The sequence below is a fragment of the Canis lupus genome, chromosome 1 (genome assembly GCF_048164855.1).
Source record: "Canis lupus baileyi chromosome 1, mCanLup2.hap1, whole genome shotgun sequence".
NCBI classification, from domain to species: Eukaryota; Metazoa; Chordata; class Mammalia; order Carnivora; family Canidae; genus Canis; species Canis lupus.
Window position 1 is genome coordinate 21,857,709 of NC_132838.1, and position 26,392 is coordinate 21,884,100.

At 36.0% G+C, this 26,392-nt stretch overlaps 1 protein-coding gene across 12 annotated transcripts; it reads right to left on the reverse strand.

Annotated features, from left to right (window-relative positions):
- C1H18orf54 (chromosome 1 C18orf54 homolog) lies at positions 1-26,225 on the reverse strand. 12 transcript variants are annotated; one of them, XM_072822840.1, is made up of 10 exons: positions 26,114-26,206; positions 25,852-25,946; positions 25,322-25,441; positions 23,628-23,956; positions 21,806-22,594; positions 21,136-21,286; positions 18,119-18,221; positions 11,378-11,509; positions 9,458-9,528; positions 3,200-3,736 (listed from the first exon to the last, which is right to left on the reverse strand). In XM_072822840.1, exons 4-10 carry the CDS (start codon positions 23,911-23,913, stop codon positions 3,544-3,546), a joined length of 1,725 nt encoding a protein of 574 aa, XP_072678941.1. In that variant the 5' UTR covers positions 23,914-23,956; positions 25,322-25,441; positions 25,852-25,946; positions 26,114-26,206; the 3' UTR covers positions 3,200-3,543. The 12 variants fall into 12 exon arrangements, 9 of the variants coding, with proteins under 9 accessions (XP_072678950.1, XP_072678941.1, XP_072678945.1 ...); XM_072822844.1 differs by having other exon boundaries at positions 26,083-26,126; XM_072822839.1 differs by lacking the exon at positions 25,322-25,441.
- Positions 26,226-26,392: the final 167 nt, after the last annotated feature.

Genomic DNA, 26,392 nt, shown 5'->3' on the forward strand with positions numbered 1-26,392 from the left:
AAACTTGCTGCTCAGAAATTATCAATTTTATTGGCTTTTTGCTGTCTCTTTTCATAATACTTGCCTTTTGGCACGTTCACTTCTCGATAGCACTTCCACCAAACAGTTTTTGAGACACAGTGAACTTTGGAACAGGAAGGATGAAACAAAAATTCAAATCTATGAGTGATTCCATGTGTTTGAAACTTAAGGGGGAATATCTTTCATGATGTTTCTTTAAAAAATATTTTTGTAGAATTGTATATAATGTTACCCTAAACATTAAACAGAATACCAAAAAAAAAAATCCACATTTATAACTTTAAATAAGAAATAACAAAACTAGAGAGACATATAACCCAAACAAACCCAAGATAGTGTTCCTCGATTTGGTCAGAAATCTCCATATGAAGCTGGAATGTGCCAACACAGAAATACTGAAAGTAAAGTTCCTAGGACAATAATATACAGTTGAGTTTTAAGTCTTCATAGACTTATTACACTTTTATCCCAAAAAAATTTTGGAATTAGGATTGTTAAATTTTTTTCATACTCAGCTAAAAATCTGAAATCTTATTAAAATTCTTTTTCTAACACTTTTAAATATACCTAAAAGTAATGGATTGATAAAAATTTATATTCCCACTCCAATTTTTAAAACCTGTAATTGTTCTGTCTGCTTTTAATTTACAGCTCAGCAGTCTCATACAGTTGTCACCCTTTTACCTCTGGATAACTCACACTAAAAAATACTTAAATATTTAACATGTAACTAATTCTTTAGAGAATTTCATGATCATTTATCATTTAGATTGTTCTTAGTTGACTCTCCTATACATTTCTTTTTTTAAAAAGTTGGAATTAATCATTTTAATAAAGTTAATTCCCTTTTAAGGTAAATGACTAGGCTTCCATATTTAACACAACAGGAAAAATACTCCTTTAAGTATAATCAAGTTTCTTAGAATATTAGTTATAAATATAAAAATTTAGGTGGCTTATCTTATTTAGCATTGGAGACATTTTCTTGGAAATGACAGCACTAACCAAATCCATGAACAGCCTGACAGTCAGTATAGCATAATCCTTCAGAAATGCTTTTCAGGCGTACTAAATACTAGGTCTGATCAACATATATGCAAATAGAAGTTAATTATCTGATGTAGTCACCTTCCCTGTCTTCTACAGAATTTGTCTAACGGTGGATCTGGCAAGGCCTGGAAGGAATATGATCAACTAAGATCCACCTCATATTCACCCACTTAAAATCCGCATTTTTAACAGCCAGCCATACTTTCATCATCCGAGTAATACCATGTTCGATTACATGCAAACTGTGTTTTGAAGTAGAAGGCAATAATCAGAAAATAAAATGTTAGTGGCAAAAATACCTCCACAGAGTAAACAAAACTTAATGGCAAGTGACTCTCAAACTGGGTAAAAACAACTGTATAGTGGGAATTCTGACTCACTGGCCAAGAAAAAATAACAGAGTTCACTCTATACAGTTTTTGACATCTAAGTTTATAGCAAAAGTCTTAAATAATGCTTTCAATTTGGGGGGAAAAAATTCTTCAACACAATGTACTTAGAAATTCCTATTTGACAGTAAAGCTACCTAGCAAAGATGCTATAATTTGGGCAGTGTTAATTTGTACTGTTTGTATGCATACAATTTTTTTCATTTCATCGGGCTTTTTAAACATGCGTTATGATTTAATTCCTAGTTTCGTTGACAAAGATGCTTTCTTGCTTATTAGATGTTTAATCGGTAGAAAATGTAAAATTACAGAACTCTGCTCAGTTCCAGCTAGAGACAAACTTTACAGATTGCTTTAAAGAAAGTTCAGCTCTTACAAAACAGCTTTGTAATACAGTTGCTTTTGGATTTTACATTCATTTTAAGTTTACTTAAAAAATTGCATAAAGAGATTAGGCACTGATCTCGTAACTTTTACTAGTTGGAGCTAACCCCAAAACTAAAATGTGGGAAATAATATAGTATCAAAATATTAAATTCTCAAATATACTCCCCAAAAATGTTTTATAAACTGACCAGTAGTATCAAAATTATCTTACATAGATTCAAAATCAAAGCATTAATTAAGTAAGGTTTTCTCTTGGATTTCACAACATAAAACATATCTTTTAGCTCTGCACCACCCCATTCTTATTTGCAAAAACTATATTAAGTATTTATAAAAATTAAGAGTAACATACTTCCACATGCATAAGATACACCATAACAATTTTGATACTCCTTTAACCTACTTAAAAGTAGATGCTAATTGTATAAAAAGGTCTACTTAAGAGATTTTGGACAGAAACCAGGAAGAGTTGCTCAATAATCCAGAACCAGATGATAAAATGATGAAGATGCTCAAGATTAAGTCCACATACGCTTCAATAACAGACATCATCCATCTCTGAATATTGGATATGTGCTGGCCTGAAAACCAAAGTCCGACTGCAGGACACAGTGTGGGTCCTTCCAGTTCACATTCTGGTATTTTGGCATAAAATGAAGATAGGTCACAAAACCTATGTATGTTTTCAAGTTTGTTTTTTTTAAAAATATATAATACTTGAACCAATCACAGAATAATATATGGCTTATAATTTATCAGTTTAAGCACTAGGAAAAAAAATACATCTTTGTTCTGTGGTGACTATTTATTGGTTGGACTGTTTTATTTTCCTCTTCACATTTTCGGTGACTGTTTCCCACTGGTATCATCAACCAGGTCTCGCAGGCGAGATAAATGGTGCAAAGCCCTTCATTAAAAAGTATAAAACACATTATAAAGCAATATTAAGGACTGAACAGACAATGCAGACAGCAACAAATGGTGATTATATTGTTTAACTTTAAAAGTAGTACAGAAATGAATATAAAATTAGTATCAAACATTTATAATTTTTCTTTATAAAACTTTGAGATTTAAATAACTGAGGGCTAAAATAATTCATTTAATTAAACATTTACTTTAAAAAATATACTTTTGACAGGTAAGAGGTTTTTCTTTGAAAGTTTGCCAAAAAGTTTAATGATAGGTTTTATTTGTATAACACTTAACATTTTTTTCATGTCATTTTCACAACAGCTCTGTGAAATTATACCTTTTTCTTTTGGAATACTGTTTATATCATTTAACAAAGTATTTTCATTAAGATGTATATTCAGGATAGCTAAAATTTAAAAAAAGCACTGAAGAATCAGTTACAGTTGAGGAAAACTCATTTTTATTGAGCATGAGGGGAAACAAATGACAATTATGTGGTACTATACCAACAACCTGGTTTTTTTCTCTAAAACAAAACTAAGATTATAGGTCAGGTCTCAATGAAGAAAACTTAATTATCCCCAAACAAACCATTAGAAAAGTGAAGGCCCTTAGCTTTCCAGTCTTCCTCTAAAAATATTCTTCCTTTTTCCTCTCACCTACCATTCATTCAGATCCTTAAGGACCTGATTTATCAGAAAATCTGTTAATCAACCATTTTTCAGATGTCTGATAAATGAGACCAACAAAAACAAATAATATTAACAATTATGATGTACAGTCATCTGTTAGTAATTTCTAAGTTGAGTTGAAAGGTGGCTGGGATCCCTGGGTGGCTGAGCGGTTTAGCGTCTGCCTTTGGCCCAGGGCATGATCCTGGAGTCCTGAGATCGAGTTCTGCGTCGGGCTCCCTGCATGGAGCCTGCTTCTCCCTCTGCCTAGGTCTCTGCCTGTCTCTCACGAATAAATAAAATCTTTAAAAATTAAAATAAAAAGGTGGTAACTACAATACCCTCTTCTACAGTCTCTAAGGGAGGTTTGGTAAATGTATTTTAAATAAGATGAATCTTCCACTTTACCCAGGATATACAGATGCAAGAAACTAGTACTGTTATTTATTGCATTATATCTGTTTCCCTGTACTCTACTTCTTGGACACTTTTACTCAAATGTATTAAGAAACTGGATTTTGCCACCCTTTTTGGCAACTCTAGTTAATTTTTGAGATGGTCATCTTCATTAGATTACAATAACTTACCCAAAGTTACTATGCAATCAGAGATTATCATTTCTATATCCTATAGTACTTTTTATCTAAAAAAATATTTTCTTTCTCGAGACACACATTTATGAGAAAGAATATAATTTGTGAATATACTTTGGACTCAGATCTATATTTTTCTTTTTAGGCTTATTATTTATAGCAACCTATGAATTCAAAACAAAGGGGCACATGGCTGGCTTGGTCAGTGGAACATGAGACCCTTGATTTCAGGGTTGTGAGTTCAAGCCCCACACTGGGTGAATCTTAAAAAAGGGGGAAAAGGGGAGAGGGAGAGGAGAGGCAAGGGGAAGGGAGGAAGGAAAAAGCAAGGGGCAAACAGCTAGAGTCTTATCTCAATGTTTACAACTCTGAGGGCCAGAGATCCATGGATTTAGAGGGATTATGAAATTGGATGGGGGGGGGAATTCCTCATCTCTATTTTCACTAAATGCTATCTGTAATTAGCATTTCTTTCCATTATGAATGCAAGCAACAGACCAAAATCTGTGACCTCATATGACATAGAAATCCGAGATATTTTCAATCACATTGTGGTCATTGCATAGATCTCAAAATATCTTTTATATTTATCACTTCAAAATTACAACAGTTACATATAATAGTTAGAAAACTAAATTATTAACCCCATTGCTAGAACATACGTAGTCTTTCTGCCAACAGTCCAAAACTTCTGACATATGACATAAATGCCTACAGTCCAAAAGTTCATATGACATATTAGACAACTTTGAGCCTTGCTGTTCATCCACCGAACAGCAAAGTGTCACTGGTGACTGAGACACTGAAGCTTTCCAATACCTCGTCCCCTTCTCTGTTTGCTGATCAGTATGTGAAAGGTAAATAAAAGACCACAGGATGGTTTAACACTTTTATTCAAATTATCTAAGAGGTCTTCATTCTAATATGTTTTTACAAAATAAATTTTAATTTACCTTTTAAATGTCCTATTTTATTTAAAGATTTTATTTATTAATTTGTTCAGAGAGAGAACACAAACAGAGGGAGAGGTAAAGGGAGGCAGACTCCCCACTGAGCAGGGAGCCTCACTCTGGGGCTTGATCCAGGATCCCGAGATCATGACCTGAGCTGAAAGCAGATACTCACTGACTGAGTCACCCAGGCGCCTCTTAAATGTCTTATTTAAATGGATTAGTAAAGAAGCACATATTACTAATTAGAAATTCATTCTGATATTTTCATAACTATAACTCAATATAACTAGTTTCCTTTCTAGTCCTATTTTATGTCTTTAAGAGCCAACATTAGGGAAAAATAAGAACGATGGTAAGGAAAAAGAGGGGTGTAGTATGATGGGAATGAATAAAAAACCTAAGTAGAAATGTGAACTCTTCAGTCTCTGTACCTCGGCTACACAATCAGCTAGCAGTTCCTTTCATTTAACCTTTATCCGCCTTGCTAAGAATAAGACAATCTACTTAGAGAAGAGGCTATCAAAAGTGATTTGCTATTATGTGTAGGGACAAGCACAGGATAAAATTATAGAAGGAAATCATTCTTGAGTTTCTTTTCTATAAAGTAAAAAAGCAAGCTAATGGGGAAAATATCAATTTAAGAATTATGTTACATACAACGCTGAACAATCCACCTTAAAAACTAAAATAAAAAAAAACTTCGTCTTATTGTAAGAATGTATCTATCAATGAACATTAGAATAAATAGAAATCCATTCACAGAAATTCAATAATGGATTGAGTAAATGAGGCAACTTAACTATATTTTATCTTACTGATATTCTGTGCCAAACCTCCTATTAGTATGGCTATACTGGCTGTTGTTAAATACTGTTTACTGGCCTATATTCAGCCTCGTACCCAGCAACAACTCAGCAAACTGCCGACCATTCCCTTGGTCTTAGTAAAGAACATCAGAATAAAAGAAAAATCTTTGCTCAAGGATGTTTTACAAATCTGAGAGGTAATTGTATCTCTAGTATAGAACAAAGACCAGAAAATTTAGCAAGAGAACTGAGAAACAGGACTTTCCAGCTATCATTAAGTCTGCACAGCATGGCCTTTAATACTAAGAACTATAAAATCTTACACATTCATTTCCAAATTAGAATTCCAATATATTCCAAAGCCAATACAAATTACTTTTGGATGATTGATGATTTTGCAATCATCTCCTGCTGCTCACCTTTATAGCATATGAGCAATATAAATATACTATTGCTCATTCTTCAAAGCCTGGGTAGAGTGACTGGTGGCTTACATGACAGATAAGATTCTAGAAAAAGCCCCTGCTCAAAAACTAGTTTTTCATTTGCTAAGATGGCAAATTATTCTTATGGAGGTTTCAGTTAGTAAGTTTTTATTGAGTTCCTAATATGTAAATGCATAAGAAAAGCTAAGAATTCTAGGGATACAAAACAATTACAATTTAGGTTCCTACTAAAAGCAAAATCCTTAATTAATTATTTATTTATTTATGATAGTCACACAGAGAGAGAGAGAGAGAGAGAGAGGCAGAGACATAGGCAGAGGGAGAAGCAGGCTCCATGCACCGGGAGCCCGACGTGGGATTCGATCCTGGGTCTCCAGGATCATGCCCTGGGCCAAAGGCAGGCGCTAAACCGCTGCGCCACCCAGGGATCCCCTAAAAGCAAAATCCCTCTGGAAAAAAAAACCCACATTTTAAGCTACTCAATCATTTACACTTCAGGTTCAGGTCCAGTGAAAGTGGTAATTCTAATGGAAGAACACAAGAAAACTGAGTGGCAAACAGAGTAAATAGAACCTATACTGTAAGAGCTTAGCATTTACTAAGGCTAATGAAAGACATTTTAAAACTGGTTAGCAATCAAACTGTTAAAAACAAAAATTGTTATTTGAGAGGTGGGGAAGATACAATAGGACTTTCATCCTAGGAAAAGTCATTAAACCACCCAAAATACAATCTGCAACTTTTTTTTTTTTAAAGATTTACTTATTCATGAGAGACACAGAGAAAGAGGCAGAGACACAGGCAGAGAGACAAGCAGGCTCCATGTGGGGAGCCCAACGTGGAACTTGAACCCAGGTCTCCAGGATTAAGCCCTGGGCTGAAGGTGGTGCTAAACTGCTGAGCCACCCGGGCTGCCCAATCTGCAACCTTTGAAAAAAATGTTTATTTTGAATTATGAAAAGACCATAAACCTAACCAGAACAATTTGAATTTCAAATTGTCCTTAAAATCTACAGATTATGGGCAGCCCAGGTGGCTCAGTGGTTTAGTGCCACCTTCGGCCTGGGGTGTGGTCCTGGAGACCCGGGATCAAGTCCCACTCCCACGTCGGGCTCCCTGCGTGGAGCCTGCTTCTCCCTCTGCCTGTGTCTGTTCCTCTCTCTCTCTGTGTGTCTCTCATGAATAAGTAAATCTTTAAGAAAATAAAAATAAAAAAATAAAAAATATCTATGTTATAAATAATGAAAACATATACTAACATACTTCTAAAAGTTTAAACTTACTTCCTAACAGTATAAATGCCTTACTGATAATACTTCTGAAATGTAAGTAAAAGCCAAATTAAGATTGCCCCAGCTAATCCAACAAAATCAACAGCTAAAATCCATCTAACAAAACATAAATCTTACTCTCTCTGAAAATTGCATTCTATATGTAAGCAAGATTATTATCTAAGCTAGAAAAAAGCTGGTACTACTAAAAAAATTTAGGTATTAGTAAAAGCACCTACAATTAGTATCAATTTTTGTGCTCATTTAACTACTTATGACGCAGTATTCATCTTCACCAAGAAAAACATCTTCCAGGCTACATACTTTAACATAGAAAACTACATTTAAGTCTGTGACCCACATTCAAAATTAATGTTCTTAAGAGGGGCACCTGGGTGGCTCAGTTGGCTAACCATCTGCCTTCAGCTCAGGTCATGATCCCAGGGTCCCAGGATCAAGCCTGGCACTGGACTCCTATTCAGCAGGGAATCTGCTTCTCTTTCCCCCCTCTAACTCTCCTCCCCCACTGCTTGTACTCTCTTGTAATCTCTCTCAAGTAAGTAGATAAAATCTTAAAAAAAAAAAAATTTTTTTTAATTAAAAAAATGCTTTTAAGGTACATGATAAGCTTGAGGTCATCTACTTTAAATTTCAAAGCATAATGAAGTCTTTATCCTAGATAATCAATTGAGGCCCTTGCATCAGTCTAAATAGATAATGCACCACTATCATTAATAAGAAGAGTGTTAGGAACACAGGCTTTAAAATCAGACTATCTATCTGATCTGAATCCTACCTCTACCTCTTACCAGCTATGTGACCATGGACAAGGTACTTTGATACTTGATCTTTATTACCTAATTAAAAAATAATAATAGTACTTAACTTCATAGAGTTGTAAAGATCACATGAATTACATTCAAAAGCACTAAGAACACTGACACCTGGTAAGTGTTCAATAAATGTTAGTTATTATCATTATTCACTGACTCCTAGATAGGGACACTATATCCAAGTACTATGGCAAGCTATAAAGAAAGAGGTATTACTTCTACCCAGAAAATTATAAGTAGAGGGGGAAAAATCATACATACATATATTTTTAAACTATGGAAACAAAAAAATACGTGTGTGCGTGTGTGTATACACACACATACGCATACATATCATGGCAATTAGAGTCCTAAGTTTACATGTCTAGTGTTTCACTTTTCCACCACTTCCTGAGAAAACCAAATCCTCAGCAAATTCTGAAAGGACAAAAAGATAATGTGTAGCCCCACTTATAGCCAAGTGAAATGATGTTACTAAAGTAAAAAATGTCAATCTTAGCATGTCTTAAAGTTCAGTATTCCATCTTCTGAGGGTACTGCATATTCACACAACCAAACCCATAAATAAAGACCATTTCCTCTGCCAACACCATGACCATAGGAAATATATGTATTAGTCTCCATATTTTTACTTAAGATAATGTAACTAAGGAAAAAGGTTGATCAACACCCTTACAGTATTTAGACCTATCTTTATATCCAGAACATTATGTCCACTTGAGGTTTCTGTGGAGATATGTCAAACAATGACACATTTATGATTACTGTATTTATTCAAGGAAATACATAAAAACATATTTCATGAACAAGTTGTTCTTCCATGATATCTATACCGATATTATCCCAAATTTAGTCAGAAATGAGAAGAGAACTCTTTTAAGCCACTCACATCCATTATACTTAGGTGTCTAAGGTTATCTCATTAGGTTCTAAGAACATTTTAATAGGAAATAGTACAACAGGAAACTTCAGGATTAAACAATATGTTCCATGAAGCTTAAATATACCAAGTATATCTACTCTTAGAACTATTTAAATCCTCCTATAATCTTCTGATTTCAAAAGAATGGCTAAAATGGATTTGTATCCATAGATATTCAGAAATTAGTAGAGAATACTTACTTTTGAAGTGACCTAGTAATAGGAACCATACTTTCCTTCAACTGCAATTTAGAGAAATTGTCTTCTGAAACCTATTATTCAAAACACCAAATATAACAAGATATTGAAAGTATTAAATAACTATAAAATTAAAATCCTATTTAATATGTGAATAATAAGAATAAAAAACATTGTCTGCATTTCCAAGGAAGTAAGTCTAGCAAATAATTTTCAGTAAAGTATTAAATATTTTTTTTATTCTAGGGGTGCCTGGGTGGCTCAGTTGGTTAAACATTTGCTTTTAGCTCAGGTCATAATCCCAGGGTCCTGGGATTAACCCCTACATCAGGCTCCTGGCTTACCCCCTTGGCTTATGTTCTGTTATCTCTCTCAAATAAAGTCTTTAAAAATATATATATTTCTCTTTATTCTAAAAATCTAACTACTGCTTAGGTTCATCTTTTTTTTTCTTTCTTTTTTTTTTTTTAATTTTATTTATTTATTCATGAGAGACACACAAGACAGGCAGAGACATAGGCAAAGGGAGAAGCAGACTCCCTGCAGGGAACTCGATGCAGTACTTGATCCCTGGACCGGGGATCACGCCCTGAGCCAAAGCAGATGCTCAACTGCTAGGCTACTCAGGCGTCCCTAGATTCATCTTTCACATATGCTTCTAAATATATGTCCAATATAAATAAAACCTTGACTTGAAATTATAACTGTAAGAACAAGATTATGTCTCAACAAGGTCTGAAAAAGGATGGGATACACTCTGTATGTTAATATAATAATCATTAAAATGTATAGAGAAAAATTAAGAAATAAATTCAGAGTGTGACAGTTCCCAAGAGCTGATCCATTTATTGGTAATTAAAACTGAATTTCATAAAGCTCTACTGAATAAGAGTAACCAAATGACAATAAAAATATTTATTATTTACCAGCTATTAAGTTTTTATCTGGTGCCAAGTACTATGATAGTACTTCATATAGTTTATCTCAATTTATCTTCTCAACCTCATTTTACAGAAGAGGAAGCTGGAACTCAAGAGGTTAAGTGATTTGTACAAATACTGTACTTGCTAATTAAGTAGCAAAATTAGAATTCACAATCAGATTTGGGAGAATATAAATTCTCTGTAAACAGTATACTATTATGAAGAAAATTCAATCCCTACAGAACAGCAGCCCAATGCACAATGCGATTTCTAACTTCCTAGGAAATACACCAAAAAAACGATGTTTTTAAAAAAAAATTTTTTTTTTTTTTAAGATTTTATTTATTTATTCCTGACAGACACAGAGAAAGAGAGGCAGAGACACAGGCAGAGGGAGAAGCAGGCTCCCTCCGGGGAGCCCGATGCAGGGCTCCATCCCGGGACTCCAGGGACACGTCCTGAGCCAGAGGCAGATGCTCAACCACTGAGCCACCCGGGTGTTCCTCCAATGGTTTTAAAATAAAAATTTACATCAACTATAAGTACCAAACTAAGTAGCAAAACGAAATTTCAAGAAGACAAAGGTTATGTGGAGAAGTCTAAGGTTGAAAAGATTTTCCAGGCATCTCCAAACATAAATGCAAAAAGTCGGATTTATACAGATAATTTTGTAGGGCATTAAAAAACAACACCTACAATTCTTTCATACTACAGTTGTAACACTATTGTATCTACATAAGATGTTGTATTTACAACCATAAACCAAATAGAACAATCCATTCAGGGATACACACAACTGCAGAAATCTAATAGTATTAAATCTGGATAAGTTACCTTCTGAAAAAATAACAATAGTACAACTCTACAATATGTTATGTGGCATGCTTATTAACATAAAACTAAAAGTCAAGCCGAAAAAGATCTAGGAAGAAATCTTATATCTACATAGATCTCAAGTCACATTCCCAGATTTCAATTCATAAATCAAGTTTGTACTTACTTGATTAATCTCTTCTCTCAGTTCTGCTGTTTTATTCTGATTAAAACTTTCCTGTACTGCTTGAAGATTAAATAACATTTGTTTTAAGGCTTCAACAGGACCATGATGTTTCCCTCCAGAAAGGGTACAACTCTGAGGTTAAAATAGATGAATCATTAACCAAGCAATTCACGGAGGAAAAAGTTACACACATACACACACACACATATATATATATATATATTAAAGAGTAATAACCCTTCAGTATTTTTAAATTTTATTTATTGAGAGACATGGAGAGAGAGAGAGAGAGAGAGAGAGGCAGAGACACAGGCAGAGGGAGAAGCAGGCTCCATGCTGGGAGCCTGATGCGGGACTCGATCCCGGAACCCCAGGATCAGGCCCTGGGCTGAAGGCGGCATTAAACCACGGAGCCACCCGGGCTGCCCTAGTCTCCGCTCTTTTCAATGAACAGTACAGTACATCTTCACATTTGCAATGCATTCACTTAGACATTTAAAATCATAGATTTTTAGAGCTAAAAAGTCCTCAGGGCTCAGGTAGGCTGACATTTTCTTTTTGGGTATGTAAATGAAGCTGGTTATCAGCTGAACAATGACTAGAATTTCAAATATAGCATTCTCTAAATGCAGTATGTTTTCACAGAGAATGCTAGTTTTTCACCTATTCATTGGCCACACATTCCTTGCTACCTAAAAAATACTTATACTTTAATTATCACTGATCTTATCTGTGTCCAAGAAGGGCACTACATAAGAGAATCTATAAGGGATATTTTAAAACTTCTTTTCTAAAGTCTTCTTACCAACCTATTATTTTTACATCTTCCAAATGAGTGCTGTATCCTGATAACTATCCACATAGTGGCAAAAAAGCCACACAACAGATTTCAGCATAGACAATATAATATACATAGTATTTAAACTTTAAGCTGTTGACAAGCACAAAAAATATTAGAAATAGGCTCTCATTGGTGAAGAGATTCAAAGTTAAGCACACTCTCCACAGTTACATGAATAGAGTATAAGAAATGGGATGTAGAAATGTAAAATGGTGCAGCAGCTATGGAAAATAGTATGGCAATTCCTCAAAAAATTATTATTTTTTTTTTTTTTTAAATATTTTTTTCTTTATTTATTTATGATAGTCACACAGAGAGAGAGAGAGAGGCAGAGACACAGGCAGAGGGAGAAGCAGGCTCCATGCACCGGGAGCCCGACGCGGGATTCGATCCCGGGTCTCCAGGATCGCGCCCTGGGCCAAAGGCAGGCGCCAAACCGCTGCGCCACCCAGGGATCCCAATTCCTCAAAAAATTAAACAGAATTACCACATGATCCCCTTCTGGTTATATACCTAGAAAAAGTAAAAACTGAGACTCAAACAGATTATTGTACACTCATATTTATAATAGTATTATTCACAATAGCCAAAAGGCAGAACCAGCCCAAGTATCCATCACAGATGAATGGGTAAACAAAACATGGTACAAACAATGAAGTATTATTCAGTCTAAGGAAGGAAGGAAATTTTGACATATGATACGACATGGATGGACCTCAAGACATCAGGCAAAGCAAAATAAGCCAGTCACAAAAGGAAAAATATTGCAAGATTCTTCCTGTATGATACTATTGATTGAACTGTGCTCCTAACCACCATAAAAAATTCATGTTGAAGCCCTAACCTCAAAAGCAGCTCTATTTGGAGAAAGGACTGTGAGGTAACTAAGGTTAAATGAGGTCATGTGGGTGGGGCCCTAACACTACAGGATTAGTGTCCTTCTGATAAGAGACACCCGAGAACTCAAAAGGCCATGTGAGGACACTGTGAGAAGGCAGCTATCTGTAAGCAAGGAAGAGAGCCTTCAACAGGAACAGAACCAGCCAGTACCTTGATCTTAGATTCCTCAGCCTTCAGAATTATGAGAAATAAATTTCTATTGTTTAAGCCACCGAGCCTATGGTATGTTTTTTTACCATAGTAGACCAAAACACATAAGGTTTCTAGAGTAGTCAAATTCAGAGACAGAAAATAGAATGGTGCTAGCCAGACGTGGGCAGAACGGGAATGGCGTGTTAGTACTGAATAGGTAGTTTCAGTTGGGGAACATGAAAAAGTTCTAGAAATAGATAGTGGTGATGGCTGTACAACAATGTGAAGGATGTGAAGGTACTTACTGCATAGAACTGTATATTTAAAAATGGTTAAAAGAACAAGTATTATGTTGTATTTATTTCACCAAATTTTGTAAAATAAAGAAAAATAACAAGGCTTAAGGATCCAATTAGCCTCAGGCACCTGGGTGGCTCAGTTGGTTGACCATCTGACTCTTGGTTTTGGCCTCTGGGTCGTAGGATCAAGCTCCGAGTTGGGAAGTCTGCTTGGGATTCTCTTTTTTCCCTCTTCCTCTGCCCCATCCTCCCCCAACCAAATAAAAATAAATACATTAAAAAAAAAAAAAAGATCCAATTAGCCTTATACTCCTGACTCTAACCCTTGCAGACAGCACCTGAAGCATTATCTCTAAATTACCTCCATCCAGCCACTGACTTAGAAGAATTTCTAGTCACCTGATGCCAACCATAAGGGCTACAAAAGCCTGCTTCTGGAGTGAATTTTTCTTTCCCTTTTTTTTTTCTTTTTTAAAGAGTTATTTATTTATTCATGAGAGAGACAAATGAGAGGCAGAGACATAGGCAGAGGGAGAAGCAGGCTCCATCCATGCAGGAAGCCCGATGTGGGGCCCAATTCCGGATCCCAGGATCACACTGAATCAAAGGCAGATGCTCAACCGCTGAGCCACCCAGGAGTGAATTTTTCATGCATAGTAGTGATCAGAGTTCCAAAAAAGAAAACTAAAAAAAAAAAAAGATTATATGAACTGTCTGGGCCATTCACTAATGAATTTTTAATAAATGTTGGTATGTCTGAATGTCTGATAGAATTTGTCCTGAGACTCATCACTGAAACCTGGTAGTGAATGTCTTGGAGTGTATCTTTTTGTATAGCTATCTCAGAACTACAATAATGTTTCACATATTAAAAAAGCAAATAATTTAAACCAAATAGAATGTGGTTTAAGCCCAATATATACCATAAAAGTGAACCACCTGACAGTATTAAAATTGAACAACATGACCACAACCACAACTGAAGGGGTTGGGAAGAAAATAATTAACCAAAGTAACTTTTGAAAGCAGTACTTTGGATATTTTAAGGCCAAGATCAAAAGAATTATATATAAATAATATGATATCGGTAGTAAATTTGTTTCTTACAGGCATATGGAGTAACATTTGTCAAACTATGTATATGCTAAAATAAACAAACAGTTAAGGGATTATGGGTAGTAGTAGGGATTCTCACCAGTGGAAAGAAGATACAAATAAGGAACAGGAAAGGCTAAAACAAACCCTGTAGGACTGGAGTGGAGTCAGAGGTATCAGTATGAACTCATGATTTTATACACACGTATAAAATATACATATATACAGATATGTGTGGATTAGTAAACACACATGTTTCCTAGATCTGCCTGATGAGAAAGTCTAGTAGCAATAAGCATAACTAGTGGCTGGATCTTAGTTTCTAGATGGCTCCACAGAGAAGTGCTCAAAAAAAAGATGAGGATATGTCAAAGGGACACAGGGACCACCTGAAGGAACTCCTTATGGCCTAAACTGTAACAATTTGAGCAAGGAAATAACAATATTGTATTAAAAACTTAGAATCTAAATATAGAATCTATGAGTCCCTACCAATATAAATAATTTAATTTATAAATAAATGGGGAGAAGGAACAGTTCTTCATTCTATAAGAACTTCAATTAATGTAAAAGAAAAGAAAATCCACCAATGGATGGTAACATTGGTGACTGAAATTTTGAGATTATTTGCAGTGTCAAAGTATCTCCCCATATTTATTAATGACAAGAGGAAACTGTAATTTAGTAAAGAGACAGCCAGTAGACACCAAGTGTTCAAGGTTAACATCACAAGTATTAACACGTTATAACTTCATATATTATTACATTAACATACTGTTATGGACTGAATGTTTGTGTTCCCCTAAAATTCTTATGTTGAAGACTAATCCCAATGTGATGGTATCTGAAGAAAGGACTTTTGTGAGGTAATTAGGTCACAAGGGTGGAGGCCTTCTGAATGCAATCAGTGCCCTCATAAGAGACACAGGAGAGCTTGCTTCCTCCCTGTTCTCTGCCATGGGAGATCATATGGAGAAGATGGCCATCTGCAAACTAGAAAGCAGGACCTCACCAGACACCTTGATCTTGGACTCCTCAGCCTCCAAAACTGTGAGAGATAAATGTCTGTTGTTTAAGCAACCAGGTCTGTTGCATATTTATTGCAGTATAGTGTATTTTATACAGTAGCCCGACTAAGACACATACAATAAATCAATGATATCAATATATCGTGAACCTTTGGTTATGATGAACTGAAAAGGGCATAGCATGATCTGTTGCATTCTTGTCAAAAGCATAACCTCACTCTAATCATGAGAAAACCCAAATTAAGGAACTATACAAAACCAACTGACCAGTACTCTTACACAGTGTCAAGGTCATGACAGATAAGGAAAGACTGAAGAATTGTCACAGACTAAAGTAGATTAAAGAGACATGACAACTAAACACAATGTTGGATCTTGGAACAGGACATTGGTAGAAAAACTAGTCAAATTAGTGTAAGGTAGCAGAATTGTACCTACGTTAATCCTTGTTACTGGTCATTATACTATGGTATATGATAATATTAGGGAATCTGAAAAAAGGTGACAAGAACTTTCTACACATCTTTAAAAATTATTAAAAACAAAACAAAACAAAAACACCCTGGTAATGAGATTATGTATGTCTTGGCAGGGGAAAAGGGACCAGCTGGTTAATCTTTTACACTCATCCATCTCAACTTAAAAGAACTTCCCCAAATTTGTTCCTCTACCAGTTTTCTTTAATTAAATTAATTTCTTTCTTTAATTAAATTTGTTCCTCACCCAATCTTTTAGCTCCTTGACTCAAGTATCTCGGATTCATTCTTTGAATTCTATCTCCATCCTACTAGGTCTACCTTCAAAATACATGCCAAGTCTACTCGTTTCTGACTACCTCCAATGTACCCACCCTAAGCCAATCCTATCCAGAAAGATGACAAAAGTTTCCTAATTGGGTTCCCTGCTCCTTCACCAGTTCTAAGTCTATGCTCCCTCCATATAGCTGTCATTTTATAGTTTAAAATGTAGATCTGATTGTTTCATTCTTCCACTCAAAACCCTCCAGTGGCTTCTCATCTCACCTAAATATAACATAAAATCTTCATTCTATCACTTTTAAGACCCTACATGATCCATCTGGTTCCTGGTTACCTCTCCATCTTACTTTTTTTTTTTTTTTTTTTTCCCCATCTTACCTCTTATCATCCTTTTCCTTGTTCATTCTGATTGAGCTACCCTACATTCTTTTGAACATGCCAAATGTAATTCTGCCTTGGGGTTTCTGCACTATTACCTCTAAATGTAAAGTTATTTCCCCATGTATATTTGGTTTATTCACTCATTTTAGGTTTTTGCTCAAATATCACCTCATTAGATAGGTCATTCCTAACTACCCTAACTAAAATTATACCTCATTTTTCTATCTCAACTAATTTTTCTTCACACTTGCAGTACTCCCTTATATATCACATACTATTTTTTTTACTTTGTCTAATTGGAATAAAAAATCCAAGGATTTCCTCCCTCTTATTTACTAGTAGAAATACAATTCTTAAAAAAGTGTTTAGTACTCAAATATTTGCCGAAGAAATATTTGATAATTAAGCTTTACTTACTCAATATCTGTAATAGTACCTTACACAAAGTTTTAAGGTCAAACATTCTGACAGCCGCTACTTTCTCTAATAAATTTCACAGGAGGAATTTATTTTATTCAATTTTGCAGCTAATTGCTGAGTGTTCAACCTCTCAAATCTTCCACATTTTAAGACCTCAAAAGAATGATCTAGTATTTAACAGCCATGGCTATATTTCTATATTAAATGATACACAATTTCTTATATGTACATATAAACTCTTATACTTTACTTTAGGGTTACTGCAAGCACATATGCTGATTTTGCAAAACTGGATGATAATTTTTCAATTTTAAATTATAGAAATTTATAATTTTCTAAAGTTAGAAACACAACTCTCAATAATCAACCATTGTATGGGAAAATAGAACATACTCTATAATGATATGCTTTGTACACTACCCCAAAAAACAAAACAAAAAAAAACACGATAATTTAAGCTCTCTGTAGAGTTCAATCCCAGGTCCCTCTATTTAAGAATACTTAAAACAAAATCATCAATAATTCTAGGAGCAACGGTTTTATGCAATTGTGTTGAACAAAAGGGAATTTGTGTTTGTTTGTTTTAAAGATTTTATTTATTCATGAGAGACACAGAGAGAAAGAGAGGCAGAGACATAGGCAGAGGGAGAAGCAGGCTCCATGCAGGGAGCCCGATGTGGGACTCGATCCCGAGTCTCCAGGATCAGGCCCTGGACTGAAGGCAGATGCTAAACCGCTGAGCCACCCAGGCTGCCCCAAAAGGGAATTTGAAGCATTTTTTTGTTTCAACATCTTAGAAATTGAAATCTGTATATTAGTCATAAATCCTTTTTAAGAAGTTAAAAAAGTCCTCTTTTAATAAGTTTAAAAGATTTAACTTCACCCACCTGATTATCATTATTTAAAAAATCTTCAAGGAACCCGTTAGCACACTTTGCTTGTGAAGTTTGTTGAGGACTATCATCAGAGTTAACAGGAACAGGAGATTTGCTAAATAGGATTTAAGGATACAAGATAGTAATCAAGTTCCCAATTTGTAAAAATTAGTGTATAATTGAATGCTTATCATTTAAACACAAACAGTCACCAAGAAACAATCATTATAGATATGATTCATATTGATTTTGCTTGGTAATTCCTTCGTCTTCTCCCTAAACTGATACCAGAATCTAACCCTCCCTATCTCCTTGTTTCTCCTTTAAAGCTTTAAGAAAAAACTGTGAATAAAGTAAAAACATCAGTCTTAAATGAAACAAATAAGCCTTCAACTATAGGGTACACTCCAAAAGCTTGTTTTAAATAAGCAGTACATTTTTCCAAATTAACACAGTTACCCATTTATAATAAAACCCCCCACAAATATAGGAGTTTCTATTCGAATAGCAGTTACGTGCTCTTCCATGTCAAAGCAATAGGACTTGCCCTTCAGAACTGGTATTAACATAGATGACAGATTACAGTGGAAAAAGATCGATTTTCAAATTAAAATTCCTGAGTTCAAATCCCAATCCCATGCACTATGTGACTATATATAACTTATTTATCTAAATTTCAGTTTTACATTTGTGGTCCACTTATCTCGCAGAAGTACTATATAAAGTAACTCTATGTACCTGGAACATATAATAGATGCTCAACAAATATTAGTTCTTGATGTTTCAAGGGATAGCAGAACAAAGGGCAAACCCAGCAAAAGTCAGAATTTTCCCCAAACGAATTCTATTAGTCACAGAGAACACACAAACTCATTCTCTTATTTATATATCAACACAAAATGTATTTCTAACCCAAGTTACTCAGATATCGAAGAATCTTTCTATAACATTTAAATGTCACAATTCTGAATTTTTCTTAATAATTAACACTAGTTCATTATTGACTCATTTGATTTGTAACTTACTATGAGCTTTTCTTGCTCCCAAGTAGTCTTTTCGCCCATTCTTTACCAAAGGAGTTTGCACATCCATCCGCTACCATCAAAAAGCATTTATTGGATTACTAAAGAGGAGTGTGGGGTACAAGGGGATTCATTATACTATTCTTCTACTTTTGTATTTCTTTGAAATGTTCCATTATAAAAATGTCAAACAAAAAAGTAATTATCTGATTGTGTTCTACCTTCTAGTATACTACCTTGAGTACTTCCTAGTCAATTTTTGTTTTGATGATAGATTATCAATAAGTTGTCAACATCACATGGAACTTGTCAGATCTATTCCTTCTTCTCACAATCTATCATTCATTTTATGTACAAACATATCCACCACAATATGAATTCAATCTTCCAGACGTCAACTTCTATATACAAGGTCCTGGGCCAAACCAATGATTGTGATAATAATTATACAAGCGTAAATTATATATCTAATTACATAACACACTAGATGCATTCAAAAATTTTACTCTTAAACACTTCTTATACTACTTGCTCACTCATTTTGGTTGCAAGTGAAAGCAAAGCATTACAGTTACGGTACTTTACAAAGACCAACTGACCAGAAAATAAGAAATTAGAAAAAAAGTTTAAGAATTAATAAAAAAAAAAAGAATTAAGTGAATAAAGATACTATCAAACCAACAATTGAAAAATGAAGCTAAATATAGAAAAAATATTCTGGATAATCATCATCACTGTTAATAATTATGAGAGCTCATCAGAAGTCAAAAATTGTCCTAAGTACCTTATATATATTTTCTAATCAAACGAATCCTCAAAGCAACCCCAAGTAGAAGAACTTATTATAAGGTCTTATACAAGGTAGAAGTAACTTGTACAAAGTAGAATCTGTACAAAACAGTAGTAATTTGTAAAACAGCAGAAGTGTAACTTGTATAAGGTGTCAGCAAAGAACTCACAGAGCTGGGACTCTAAACCAGAACTATAGTCAGCGTCCACATTCAGAAAAATAAGATGTTCAACTGAGAAGTGATCAAGAATAGATCCAGAGGGGAATCCCTGGCTGGCTCAGTGGTTAGTGCCTGCCTTTGGCCCAGGGCATGATCCTGGAGTCCCGGGATTGAGTCCCGCATCAGGGTCCTTATATGGAGCCTGCTTCTCCCTCTGCCTGTGTCTCTGCCTTTCTCTCTGTGTCTCTCTCATGAATAAATAAAATATTAAAAAAAAAAATGGATCCAGAAATTAACAGATTCTGTCTATAACAGACTACAAGAGAACCAAAGTTTAGCCAACAGAAGATGAGAAATTACCTGAGCCTAAGGCAGGATATAGGGTCACCAAGAATGCACTGCTGATGAGTTCAGACATAATAATATCACTAAGAAAAAAAGCTTTCCTACCTAAGCTCAATTCTTACTCCATACTCATATTCAAAGGTATTTAGGTAAACAGTGTTTAAATTATTCTTGGAAACTGTATCACAAAAGGCTAAACACACAAATGAAAACAATCTTAGAAACTACAAAAATTTATACCACACCAAAAAACACACCACCGTTTAAGGAAAATGACAACTAAGGGAAAGTAAAATGTAAAGAACTGGATAATTGCATAGCTCTATATATGGAGAGAATATAGAGGGAGAAAAAAACTTACAGTAAAAAGAAAATAACAAGAATTTCACAACACTCCTCAATCTGCAAAATAGTTGGTTTTGGCTATGATTCCTCGTATTAAACATAAATCAATATTTTACAATTCAACACAAGAAACGTAAAAAAAAAAAAAAAAAACAAAGGTTATACAATGTGCCTAAGGTTATGAAACAGTACACCATCTTGTGGTAACAACTGAAAAATGCAATTTAAAGAAACAAAAAGCAATGTTCTGTACAATTAACATGTCATTATGGTTAATTATCATTGAGTTACTTAAAAAATAAATCAACTGTTCACATGACATTTTTCATTTGGAAAACTAAGAGTTTTTCCATTGTAACTTACGTACAAAGTAACAGGAATATTTTCCCATGATCTTTCTGCTTCAAGTTTATCTAACGAACAAGGACTATCATCCTTTTTTGTAGACTTCGGTAACTCTTCACTACAATGCTCTAGATTTCTCTTGGCCTTCAGGATAAGCAATTCAATCTTGTCACCTAATGTAAAAGATTGAATTAAGAAAAAAAATAAATGCAAAGCACAGCAAAATCTCAAAGGCAACAAATAAGAATTCAGATAATTTGGAATACATACATAACTGTAACAACTTTTTTAGAACATTTCAAAGAAGGGGGAGAAAAGACATTTCCTAGGCACAAAATGCTACATAAATGAAGACTGTAAGTGTTTAAAAGATTTATCATCTGATCACTATATCAAGAATATATCATAAAAGCTCCTAGATGAGGGGCACCTGGGTGACTTAGTTGGTTAGGTTCTGCCTTTGGCTCAAGTCATGATCCCAGGGTCCTGGGACTGAGCCCAGTGTTGGGCTCTCTGCTCAGCTCAGCAGGAAGCTTGCTTTTCCCTCTCCCTCTTCCCGCTGCTCCCCGTTTGTGCTATCAAATAAATCAAATCTCAAAAAAAATTAAAAAAAAAAAAAAAAAAAAGAAAAGCATCTCCTAGACATGAAGTCAAATTTACAGCAGTTTGGTTCTTAAAAACAAAACAATTACCACTGAAGGGCTTTTTGGTTGGTCCTGGGAGAACTGGATTCTCACACTGACAGTGGCTATGTTCAGAATCACATTTACATTCATTAATTAATCCTTTATCATCACTCAAGGAATCTGAAATGTTTGAGGGTTCAAAAGAATATTCAAAACAATCTAATTTATTCATAAGTCGAGAAGTTCTTTGTGCCTGGTAACTATGCCTAGGGGAACACTGTTCTTCTTTAAATATTTTAGAAATCCTTTGACTCTTTGTATCAGGTAGCAAGTCTTGATGATGGAGCCAGACTGGGTATGTGAAGTCAGGTAGACTAGTTATTCCTGAAACATTAAGGTCAGATTTCTGGCTAGTGAGCCATCTTGGGTAATTCTTTTCACAACTGTGTTCTGCACTGTCCTTGAAAGACAATTTCTTGGAAAACGATAAAGATGGTTCTGAAATGCATTTATTAGTCTTATTCACAAGTTTTGGGTTTTTTAGCCTACCACGATGCCTTCCATTTATATTTGTATATATAACAGGAGTAATTACGTTATCCTTGCACAAAGGAGTGGAAGGTTCTTGAAAATTTTGTTTCTTTTCAGTATCCCATGAACTCAGTCTTCCAATGCACTTCTTGTTTTTCTTGCTAATTCGGTGACTTAATCCAATGTTAGTGAAAGAAAATGATCCATCCGCTGGAAGTTTTAATAGATCATCAGTTGTTAGGCTAATGGAGTCTATGTCATTAATAGTCTTTCTTCTACAAAATAAGGATGAAGAGCTTTTTTTGGGATCAAGATTTTCAAAAGCTGAAAAACAAAGCATAATTCTGCTTATTTTCCTATATCACACTCCTATAACAATACTTAATAATATTCAACAGTAGATAGAATGAAGAATTTAAGAATCATTTCTGCTGCTTTCCCTTATCTTCATTAAAGCTTTGATTAAAAGTATAAAAGGTATAGGTTGATGGAATACAATGCTTTTTTTCTCACATCTAATTTGTTTTAAGTTCTAGACTTTTGTCTCCAAATTTTCCTGTGTTCTTTATTGCTTCTTCAACTTTTTAAATCCAGACATACCTGATGCACAAATACATTCACATTAATATTGGTCACTCAACACTGGCTGCAACATAGGAGAAAAATATGCTATTAAACTAGGTGGAAAAATAATCTGCCTACTAACCCTGCAACAACACTAACACTGAGAGAACAGCCATTCTAACACTCTTCTGGAATATACTGTCCACATACTTCTAAGAGTGGAATGCAAATTTTTTCCATACTAGGGCCATCCTGTAAGTACTCAGTAAAGTGTTAACTAGGTCATCAACAAATATAGTCTCCGAACTGGTCTCTGTGAAAGCCTTATCAAGGAGAAACTCTTAACACAGTATAGTACTGTCCCACAGAATACACATCAGGAAGACTGACAGGGTCTTATTCTGTCAACTGGGATTGACTAAGCATGAATTCAGAAAGACTGAGCTCTGTATAGTTACCAAGCTGGTTAATGAAACCTAGAACCACCAAGTCAATGCTCTTTCCATTATGCTATGATAAAATGGCTTAAGGGTTTAGGATCAACCACTTGCTACTATCAGTTACATTCATCAGCTTCCCCTCCAAGGTCACAAGAAGATGTTAGCTGAAAATTCCTGAGAACCAGAGAATTACAGAATCATTTAAGAAAAGTATCCAGACCTCAATATTATGAAAGTTTTTGTTTTTTTTTTTTACCCCGAAGGAAGAAAAAAAGTTATCTAGTTTTTCAAGGCTACAATACATCCCTCAAATGCTTTAAATCAGTGGAAAACACACACAATTAACAGCATACCATGGTTTGCTTTATAAATACAGTTGGAGAATTCTGGCACATGAGCAGAACATCTACCAGCATTAACCTTTCCCGTGCTTGCACCAGGATACATTTGGTGGCTTGAATCAAAATCATCAATGTAGGCCTGCAGAGCCTGAGATGCAGAACGATACAGTTTATTCTTATACTGAAAAGAGCCATCAGAGTTAGAGGAATTACTACCACTCAGGCTGCAACTTGCTAACAGAGAAGATACTGAAGATTCTCGAGAACAAACTCTGTGTTTTGGAATTGATTTTGCCATGGCTTCTTCAAAATGGGTTATTTCTATTCATTTCTCTTAAAAACTGTAACAGAAAAACAAAAGGTTAAGATTCCATTAAAAGGAGTAATAGTCTTATAAAGAAAAATTACTAAATACGTAAATCTTTTATAATATACTTTAAAGAATAAAATTCATTTCTATTATCCTTTTTAGGCAATGCACATTATACATTTTCTATTATTGTAATTATTGTGAATTCCTTCATCACTGATTTAGAAATAGTTATTGAGTACCTGTTATGTGCCTAGAATTTTATATACATAATTATCTGAGAATAGTACCAAGGGAAGAGTAATCATTATTTTTAAGTCCTAAAAACTACTGATGTACAGTCTTTTCTTATGGGGACAGATTTTATGACATCACAATACCTAACATTCTCCTATACAGAATATTTTTCAATTCATAGCCTACCATCATGCATTACAGATAGCAGGTGCTCAATAAATTTTTAAAGCCATCAAACGAGGTGTTGGAAACAACACAGAAGAATATCTACCTTCAATGCTGTAAATGCCAATATGTAACTTTAGCCAACCCTTCCTCCCCCCATCCAGGGAAAACTTGACAAGATAATTTACAGTACTTATTACAAAGAGATAAACTACCAAGTTTATTGAGCCAGCAACATGTTCTTTCCCCAAAACAACACTGTTAATCATTTTCTCACCTTCATTGATGGCAATGCCCTTACTATTTTTTCACTTATGTTAGATTCACCCTACCTCTCTTTTAAAAGAGACATAGTTTGGAAATTGACAACATATTCATCTTACTGTTTTCCATTACTAAAATTGAGAGAATTCCTGTCTACCTTAATATGGTAATAGGCTCTATGTTTGAAAAACTAAAAAAAATCACAGAATGAACAGGCACTACTTCAGTACTTTGAAAAAAATCAAATCAGTGGAAATGGATCTTCTGTACTAAAAAAAACCGACGTCTAGGACTTAGTACACCCTACAATGTTACAAAGATAATACGTTTACCTTTGGGCTATAAAATTTTGGGAATGTTTAAGTTATAACAACGTTTAATGTAATCTCAGTGACTATTAAGTTTGATGCCAAAATACTGAAAGTTTTCCACTTGAAAACGGAGTAAAACCTCGCCCTGCCTTAGCCTCGGAGCATGCACCTGCCCTTGCAGGACAGGTGACAGCAGCAGCAGCAGCCCAGAAGGTAGCGCTCACCCGGCCTGACTTCCCCCGACGCCCTGATGTGGCGCTCCCTCTAAAGGACCGCGAGACAGTCAGCCCTGCCCTTTCGTGACCCCTCTCCCTAACGCCGTTTAGATTTTCTGGAGTAAATACTGGTTGACCAAACATTTTTTCCCCTTATTCCAACACGGCACAGGCCACCAATGCATTCCAAAAACAGAAACAAACCTCTGAAAGATAAAACTGTTGGATTCCGGATCTTAGCAAGCGGCTGAGGACAATGTATTTTCGTTCACAGGAGGCAAAAAACGGAAATCCGCAATTGGATTTTTCTGTTGCTGTTGAAAGCTTCCAAACAGACCAAAGTACAATGACTAGTCTAAGGAAACCCTGTGCGGGCGCCTGGGGGGCTCTGGGGTCGAGCACCTCCCTTCGGCCCAGGGCGTGACCCCGGGTCGTCGGGCCCCCTGCGTGGAGCCTGCTCCCTCTGCCTCTCTGCGTGTATCTCTCATGAATGAATAAATAAAATCGTAAAAAAAAAACAAAAAAAAAAAACCAACCCCCTACGCGCAGCATCGCCCCTCGGACAATCGCCAGGGGGCCCCAGGCCTTCCCCCGCGGGACCCTGTGGAGGCACCGCCAACGTTATGTTCCCATTTCTTCCGCAAACACGTCCGTTCGCGTCTCCAGAGGGAAATCATCACTCGGGACGAATAAAATGTTAAACGGAGAGGAAAAAAAAAAAAATTTGCACTTACCTTTGACCAAAAACGGAACGTTCGGCGCCAGAGGAGCGGGCGGAGCCCGCGGGGACTGAACGGCAGCTGCGCGGGTACGTGTCGCGGCCCGACATCTGCTTTCCCAGAGCAAGAGGCCGCGGCTGACCAGGCCGGAAAGAGCGCCCCCCCCGCGGCCTCCGTCACCGAGGGCACCCCGCCCCCCGCCCCCGGATGGCCCCCGCCCCCGCCGCCCTGACGGAAACTCCAAACCTGAGGGCCCCCGCTCCCGCGCCGAGCTCACCGTTTTCCTTCTCCACAGCGGATAAAAGCGCACCGGTCCGCGACTCCCACCGCAGCCCGCGCCTGCCCCCGGACGGCGCACGCGACCACGCCCCGCCGCCCCCGCCGCCCCCGCCGCCGCGGCCCCCCGGGACCCCCGGGACCCCCGCGCTCGCAGCCGGCGCCGCCGTCACAGCGGAGCAACGCCCGCGCTCGCGTTCAAACGGAGCCAGCACGGCGCTGGCTCGGGCGCGCATGCGTGGAGCTCGGTGGGCGGGGCGAGGGCGGGGCGAGGGCGGGG

Bases quoted from the DNA above. Each gene is read 5' to 3' on its own strand.
- C1H18orf54 (XM_072822845.1), bottom strand. From the start codon at position 23,913: ATGGCAAAATCAATTCCAAAACACAGAGTTTGTTCTCGAGAATCTTCA. The intron at 22,595-23,627 runs GTATGCTGTTAA...TTTGTTTTTCAG, and splicing joins TATTTATAAAGCAAACCATG to CTTTTGAAAATCTTGATCCC. The intron at 11,510-18,118 runs GTGGGTGAAGTT...TTTTAACCTCAG, and splicing joins TTTTAAATAATGATAATCAG to AGTTGTACCCTTTCTGGAGG.